The sequence below is a fragment of the Arachis duranensis genome, chromosome 4 (assembly GCF_000817695.3).
Source record: "Arachis duranensis cultivar V14167 chromosome 4, aradu.V14167.gnm2.J7QH, whole genome shotgun sequence".
NCBI lineage: Eukaryota > Viridiplantae > Streptophyta > Magnoliopsida > Fabales > Fabaceae > Arachis > Arachis duranensis.
The window spans coordinates 111,491,807-111,500,903 of NC_029775.3; the positions used below are offsets into that span (position 1 = coordinate 111,491,807).

Below are 9,097 nucleotides of genomic sequence, written 5' to 3' on the forward strand. Positions count from 1 at the left end.
AACAATTACTTGCATTTTATGTGATTATGCAAGACAAAACATTTATTCAATTGCCAGAGCCCACAAGTACAATCATTTTATTCAGCCTTTCAATCTAAGAGTAACTGCAGGTAAACAAGTTTAGGTAACTACATAGTGAGAATAAAACAGATACAAATTAGTGAAATAAAATAAAGAAATAAGAAAACCAACAAGGCAACAATAACCTTCACTCTTTCTACAAATCCAGAGAACATGCCAATCACACGTTCCCCATCCTTCAGCTGGATCCGACTGACTTCCAGAGCTTGACCCACTCTTCCATGGCTTCGGCGGCACGAGAGAACATAGGATCAACCTTCCCCAGTTTCTCCTTCACTGTCTTGGCCATCTCGAGCACACAAGCCTCGGCTGTAGTTGCTGATTGTGAGAACCTTACTGACTGAAAGAAAGGAACTACTTCCTCCATCAGTTTCACTCCTTCCCACTCTTTCTTTAAGCTCTCTATGGCATTGCCTCTTTCTGTTCTCCAGACATAGGGCAATCCGCTTTTCACACCAAGGGCTAGGTGATCGCATATTACTTTCACACACATTCCGCTCCATATATCTTCCACAGTTTCCCACCTAAACTTTCCTTCACCGGCCAATTTCAAAGCCGGGACTAATGCTGGGCCAATTGCTTCACGGTTGAAGGCAATGTTGATACCACTCACCGGCAACATGGATCTCACCGGGACAGTCAGAACAGCATCCACATATCGCGTGTTCCTCTCTTTTGGCTTAAGAGCTTGTGTTGGTGCATCAAGGTCTGCTAGATTCAGCCATAGTCCACACGACAAAGCACAATCAACCCCAGTTCGTAGGCTAAATGGGTACCCACGAACGAAATCTGCACCCTTACGGAATGGATCATACAGTGTATTAAAGAAAAACGGAGTTGCGGGTGTCTTGAGGTTCACAATATGCTGAGCCACAGGATCTACCATATTTCCTGCAGTGTCTTTTGCTGGGACACAATCATCATCAACACAGACAACATACTTCTTCCGTGAAACCAGAAAACCAAAGTATCTACATGAATATCCGGAGAAGAGAACAGCGGAAGAACCCACCACACGCTCAATATCAGATTTTGTATAGACATCCGCACTGAAGCCCCCAGGAATTTGGAGTTCCTCCTTGAGGTCAGGATCTTTTACAATTATCAGGTGGAAACGGGAGAATATTGGCTTCCACTCATTCAAGAAAGATTTAAGATCAGAGTGCAATGCGCCAATCACAATATCCACTTCATTTTCGTTGATAGTTACTTGAGCCATCTTCTGAGGTGCAGAATACAAATTCTTTCACAAACTCAAGTATTGTTGGCTGCCACACCCGATGAATCGAATTTGAAGTGCAGACAATGGTTTAATCCTTTCTCAAAATTTCTCAGAGCACCCTGTAAGAAAGTATTTAAGAGGGTCAGAAAAGAAACACTTGCCACCCCAGGATTAGTCACAAAATGTGTAAGATAAATTCTTAGAAAAACTCACTGGTAGGAAGCACAGGGGTCAGAATATGTTGTATATTCAGTGCCTGAACAAGTGAGAGGACTTCATCCTTACCGGTTGCTATAAACAGTCTCAGAACTTTCTCTGTCAGTTTACCAGCTCTCAAAATTCTCTGCCCACAAAAGTCATGTAATGCAATCAAAATGCTAACAAAATGAAACTTCAGAAAACAATAAAAGATTTATATTCTATAAAGAGAACGAAATAATCGGAACCAAATTTACAATAGCCTGACTCTAAATTACGAATCATGATTGGCAGACACCATTGATGGAAAAATCACAAAGACAACTTACTTCTTTGTTGCAATAAATATCCAAGGTCAAGGCAACAACCAACAAGGAAATCTGAGTTCAGAATGTAACGGGTCGAAAAAGAATAAATCAGAATGTAAAGCAAATCTGACCCTGGGACTACTAACTGCTACACCTTATTCCACTTGTTGGGTTCGGTTACGTGGATGAATTAATTGCACCCTATCATAAATCATAGGTTAATCACATTGACTTCCCTTGAGATTAAGTGATATACACAAGATGCCCTCCCTTTGTAAGGGTATACATAAACTCTGTTGAAACTCATTCAAATTATTATATAATATTCACTGAATATGGTAAAATGTGACACACTGACACTAACCTCCCCACTAAAGAAGTAGTCACTGTAAAGTGTGAGGTATGTAATATCACCTAACCTCAGAGATGTGTAATTTACCCTAATTCATGTGCATATACAAGATATTAACCCTCTCCAATGACCCAAATAATTAAAAATCAACTCAATTCAGTGTTTTAGGTACCAACAATGATAAACAAACTTTGCCAAACATTTGACTTAAACTTGCAGCTGCATATAAACCAAATTAACTCGCATCATAAGAAACTCACGAAAAAGAAAACCCTAACAAGAAGGACCTTGCAGCGGCAGCAAAAATCATGACCAAGTTCAGATTTTAGGGCAGATCAAAACACAACAAACTAAAAACGCGATCAAAATCAGAATGGGGTGTTGTTGTTGTTACCTATGAATGAATGAATGAATTGAATAGCTAGGGTACGAAGTTTGAAATTGGAGAAGAAAGAGAGTAGAAATAGTGGAGGAAAACTCACGAGGAAGAGATCGAGGAGGATGTGATCAGGGATGACAGAGAGATCGGAGAAGTCGGAGAGATTAATGACCGCTGAGTCAATTGTGAGAGAGAGCAGTGTTGGCGGTGTTCTCATTCATTCAACTCTCTCCTTTTCTTTCTTCCTTTCTTTCTCTCTTTCTCTTCAAACGAATAAATGAAAATTTTAATTAATTAATGAATTAGTTAATTTTGAAAATAATAATTAAATTAAACAATAATAGTAAATACTAAGAATAAAAATGGTTGTGCTGGAGAGGAAGAGAAACCAGATCCTAGAATCTCTGAAGTTTCCGCCCTTGGATTGGCCTTTTGCCTTTGCTCTCTTTTGCCTCAAACATTATAACATTCACAACAGTCAACCCCTCGTTCTGCCCGCTTTTCTTAATAACTCTAAACAAAGTAATTGATATTTTAATTATTGAAGAGGAAGAGAAATTCTTGAGCCAATAATGTTTAATATTTTTTATTATTATTTAGTCAGTATAAATATTAAATTATCATTTTTATTAAGTTATATGGGTAAATTTTAAAAAGTATAGATACAAATTATATTAATTTATTAGTATAAATTGTATTAATTTATGTGTAAAAAAATTTAATAAATATAAGTGTAAATTATATACTTATGTGCAAACGTCTATAAATATGGGTGCAAATTATTACTAGCTAAGTGTCTATTACTAGCTAAGTGTCGACAAAAAAATGATATTATTTGCTAATCATATAACATTGTTTTAAGAGAAATGTTAGAGGACGATGTCATTAATGTTTAAAAATATGAGATAAAATATGTGATTGAATTATGTAATACCAAAACTTTCCGTACATCATGATCGTACCAAAAGTAGGGCATTACTAACTCATTTTCCTTATTAACTATTTAATATTGAGTCATTAGTTCGATGTTGCGTTCAGTGACAGAACTTGAAACAAAATTTTGGGGGTAATTGTCAAGATGTTTTTAATATGGACCCCATTTAAGATAAGTTCATCTAACATCATCTCTCTGATTTGGGTGATATTGCCAAATTTGAAGCCGTTTTTCAAGATCTCGTTCCAAAGAATTAAGGTCAAACTCATCAGATACAACTCTTTAAGCTTTTGAAGGTTGTATCTCATTTTCTTCGTGATTCATTAAGTAGAAGAATTATCTATCGGTGTTAATATTGTAAAAGCTATGATGCACGGACACTGACACGAACACGGGACACAACACGACACGGGACACGCCGACACGCGAATTTTAAAATTTTATAAGACACTGGGACACGCATACATATAAAATATAAAGTATTTTTTAAATAAATCATAATGATATTTTAATATTTTATTGATATTAGAATATAAATTAATTTTTTTATTATTTTTAATGTATTATTTTAATTATATCAAGTATTTAAAATATTTTTTATTTTAATAAATAATGTCCGAAATTTTTTTTTTGTTTTTTATTAAGACACAGTTGGACACAGCAGACACGCGTGTCCAACGAGTGTCGGTGAGTGTCGTGTCCGAAATGTGTCCGACACGCGGACACGACAACTCAGTAAAGTATCTGTGCTTTATAGTGTAAAAGTTATATGTTCTCCTTTTTTAATATTAACCTTTCTCTTAAAAAAATGCATCAATTCTTTGATTTTTTTTATAATTATTTTATATAAAAATTTGAATATATATCTTGTAAAATATGTAAAAAAGAAGTTAGAAAGATAAATATTAAAATTTATAATATTTATTGAATTTTTTTAATTTATATAAATACAATAATATCAATACTTATTGAATATTCTAATAAAAATTAAATTAAATAATAAACAGTAAAATATAAAATAATATTAAATTATATAAATAAAAAATACTTAATTTTTTATATTTGAACTCAAAGGTAAAATGAGTGTTATTTATTGAATAGAGAGTTGCGAAATGCGAATACACTCAGTTCAGTCCAAGTCCAAATCCAACATGTTTTGAATGTTTAAAATTAAAAACTATTGTGTAATAAAAGCAAGAGATGAAGATTAAATTTTGGTATTTTAAGTCATGGTAAAATATTTGAGTCAACTGAATTATTTTTTATTTTTAAAAAATATTACTAATTTTTTTAATAAAAGTTTGGGGGGTCATAGCTCCCCTCGTCTAAACTAAGTTCCGCCCCTGGTTGTGTTTCAATTTTATAGAAAGTAGTTAAAAATTTTGTTTTTATTAACTAAAATCATATATAAAAAATTACGGAGTAATAGTAATCACATAATCATTACTAAAAATAAATTCCATACAAATAAATTCAATATAAAACTTGAATACATTACCTATCCCTTTGGATAAAAATAAGATCCTAATCAATAAAGGCGAGGGAACTATATAAATACAAAAGGAATTACAAGTAAATCTACTAATCATCCGCAACTTCTTACTGAATCTTCGAACCTAATATCACTGAAAGGGTGGAAGATTTTGAGGTGAGAACAAAGAGAATGAAAATGTCGTAAAAGTAATGATTAAGATGCAAATAATTAACTTTACTTAATAAAACTATTTTTATCAAACTTTTGAAAATACTTTTTAATTTTACTTTAGATAGTTAATTACTTTTCTTTAAATTTCTAAACTCAACATATTTCAGTCACAAAACTTGTCATACCAACTATCTTTTCGCCCCCTAATTAATTCTTAGTCACAACAATAGTTATCAATCACCTCAATACATCACAAATTAATAGCACAAGTAAGGAATTCAATTCAACACACAAATAAGTCGCAATAAGACATACAACACAATCACAAAGAAGTAATACCACCAAACGCAACCAAATGCATATGCACAAACATTATGATGCATGCATGTTCCTAACGCAGGCTATGAGCTCATGCGTCGGTTGTCTACCCGCAACCCAACTTTACTCGGGGCGAATCCCGAATATGGTTTTTTTACTATGTCAGTTAGACACCTTGGCATCACGGTTACCGGTGTCAATTAAGTCTCATCATAATAATATCTTAATGTGTATCACAGTAAGAAACAGTGCTATTAGTTAGGCGAACATTCCCGCATTAGCAATCTCAGGCTATCAATTAGGCGGCTCCTTTCGCATTAGCAATTTGGCGTAAGGCCATTCACATTTCATTCTCTTTCTTTTCCTTATACCTCCACATCACCAATTACATACTCATATATACCTCCGCATCACCGTATTATTAAATGTACCTTCGCATCACCGCTTAACTATACATACCTCCACATCACCTTATCATTATTAACACCTCCGCATCACCATACATTCATTCACCTATAATAACCTCAAAACGTTTAATAAAAGTTCATTTTCTTAATAAACCAAACTCAACTCATCACTTAAAACAATAATATTTTTTCAATAGGATAAACTTAGAACATAATATTTTCCTTGAAAAACTGAAAACAAAATAGAATAAATCTTAAATCAAGTTTTCCTTTGAATAATGCTTTAAGTAAAGCCTCGAAGTGTTATAAAAATTTCTGCAGCATTTCTTCCAAAATTCGGGTTTTGCCACTTTTCAAGGGTCCTTTCTAAACCATTTTCAACTCTCAAAAAAACTATTGATAAATCCAACAAACCATATCCAATATTAAAATATTTACAATTCTAAAAGCTAACTAGATTCAGTATCAAATTATTTTCAACTCTCCATTTATTACCAATAAGTCAAACCAACGCTTTCTCCAACTCTTTCCAACAGTTTTAAACCAAAGTCATTCCCTACTTTCAAAAATATAAATCAAACCTTTTAATATTAAACCATTCTTTTGATTTGTGTAAATATGTAAATCTATTCTTTTCTCAACTTAAAAATATTTTTCAAAATAAGCTTATAAGTCAGTTTTTCAAATCAAAATCACCTTTTTGTTTCTTTTCTTTGATGTTTTTAAAAGTAAAGTTGATGCAAATCTTTTGTATCTTATATCAATTTCCAAAAACAAAAATTTTTATAAATGGGGTGGGATGTAAGTCCCCAGATTTTAGAAATAAATAATTAATTCAGTTTTATTAAATATAATTAGATTTGCATTAACTTCACTTTTAAAAACATCAAAGAAAAGAAACAAAAAGGTTTGGCACTTTTTTTTTCAAATGTGAAAGAAATCATATCTCATGAATGACAAAATAATGAGATATGGTCGAGAGTTATTCAAAACATATCTCAAGAAAGAAATTCGAAACAAAGAATTTTACTGCAAGCAGTCAAGGAAGAGATGACTTCAAACTATATTAGCACGAATAAAGATTATACGTTCCCCTAAAACTTCTAACGTTTCCAAACCCTGAGATTAGCATTACCTTACTTCTATTTCGTTCATGACAACTCTTTAGTGTCCCCATATACATAAATCATTAGTATTAACTTGGCCAGACTTAATACCATGAGGAATGTTATGGTAAACTAACAGCGTTAATCAATAGATAGTGAAATGCATAAAGTTCTAATTCTCATTATTCGGACAAGACCTAAAACATAACAGACACTCAGAGTATGCAGTGAAGCATAATCAGTCCATTTCCAAGACTCTAACAGGAACGAACTACTCTGATATCATAATGTAACACTCAAACTTCCAGTACGTCATGATCGTACCAAAAGTAAGGCTTTACTAACTCGTTTTCCTTATTAACTATTTAATATTGAGTATTTAGTTCGATGTCGCGTTTCAATTTTATAGAAAGTAGCTGGAAATTTTGTTTTTATTAACTAAAATCATATATAAAAAATCATCGAGTAATAGTAATCACATAATCATTACTAATAATAAATTTCATACAAATAAATTCAATATAAAACTCGAATACATTACCTATCCTTTTGGATAAAAATAAAACTATATATAAATATAAATAATTCATTATTTATTTTCTAAAATCTGAGGTCTTACATTAGAAAACTAGGGTCTTACAAAATATTATATTAAAAAAATTAGATTAAAAAAATTGAATTCACGACTAAATGATGGCAAAAGATAATAAATTTTGGTAATTTTATAATATTTTTTAGAGTAAATTTCACTCCTTTTCCGTAAGAGATGCTAAAATGACACTTTCCTCCCCTCTATTTGTAAAATATACATTTCCCTCCCTTATAACTTTTAAAAAAGGGTTAAGTACGATTTTGGTTCTTAAGGTAGGATCTACAAAATTTTTTCATCCCCAACCTTGTTTTGCTTATAAAATCATCCCTAAAATTTAACTTAATTTAAAAATAGTCATTTTTACCAATTTTTTAATTTTTATTCTAAAAATAATCCTAACTAAAAGAAGAAAAAAAAAAATGGGTTAAGGGGAAAGGGAGAAGTATCAGAGAGAGGGGGGGTGTTTGGTTTGGGGAAGAAAAGGGGGAAGGAAAAGGGGGAAGGGCCACCGCTGCTATTCTTTGCCGCTGCTGCTCCTCGTCGCCACCGCTCCTATTCCTCGTCGTTCGTCGTTTCTACTCTTCCTCCTTGCCCTCGTCCTCGTCCTCGTCTCGCCGCACCTCAACCTCGCAGCGCCGCGACTTGTGCCCTAGCCTCGCTGCAACTCGCCGTAGCCTTGCCGCAACTCTCACTCCCCTCGCCGCGACGCGTCTGGCCCGCGTCCTCGTATTTGTCGTCGTCAAAGAGGTGGTGGTGGTAGTCGTGTGCAAAATCTGCAACAAGAGTTTCTAGAAGGATTTTTGGTAATTATATTTATAGATTTTTTATTTTTGTAATTGAAGATGAATTAAGGAATTTTTTATTATTGTAATTGCATATGAGTTTTGTTAATGAAAGAGGAAGAATTTTAGTTTTGACTTTTGTTAATGGTTTTGAGTTTTGAAGACGATGATGATTTTCTTGTTTCTTTTAGTTCTGAGTTTTGAGTTCTGCATCTGGGTTCTTATTTTTCTGGGTTCTTGACGATGATAATGATTTTCTGATGTTTCTTCTTATGATTCCGTTATCCATTGTTATTGTTGTTCTTCTGCTTCTAGTTGCTTTTGTTGTTGTTGTTCTTCTTCTGATTTCATTATCCATTGTTGTTGTTATTGTGCTTTTGGTCATTGTTGTTTTATTGGTGTTGCTTCTACTTCTGCTTCAACTTCTAGTTCAACTTCAGCTTCTAGTTCTGCTTCTGTTGATTTTGGGAAAGAATGGAAGGGTATTTTCGTCCGAATGATGATTTTAAAATTAAGTTAAGCTTTAGGGACGATTTTGTAAACAAAAAAGGTTGGGGACGAAAAAAATTTTCAACCTCTACATTAGGGATCAAAAGCGTACTTAACTCTTTAAAAAACCTCTTTTTAATTTATTTTAAATTTTTTGTGTTTACTAATGTTAACTTTATCTACTTTTCACGAAAAATAAATTATTTTTTACAAAAATACCCTTTAGCAAAAATATTATTTTTTTCGTTATTAAATTTTTCTTACTAAAATACTCTTTAATAAAT

At 32.7% G+C, this 9,097-nt stretch overlaps 1 protein-coding gene across 1 annotated transcript; it reads right to left on the reverse strand.

Moving 5' to 3' along the window:
• Positions 1-41: 41 nt before the first annotated feature.
• On the reverse strand, positions 42-1,646 carry LOC107485930 (probable UDP-arabinopyranose mutase 5). Its single transcript, XM_021141024.2, has 2 exons — positions 1,517-1,646; positions 42-1,422 (listed from the first exon to the last, which is right to left on the reverse strand). Exon 2 carries the CDS (start codon positions 1,298-1,300, stop codon positions 260-262), a length of 1,041 nt encoding a protein of 346 aa, XP_020996683.1. The 5' UTR covers positions 1,301-1,422; positions 1,517-1,646; the 3' UTR covers positions 42-259.
• Positions 1,647-9,097: the final 7,451 nt, after the last annotated feature.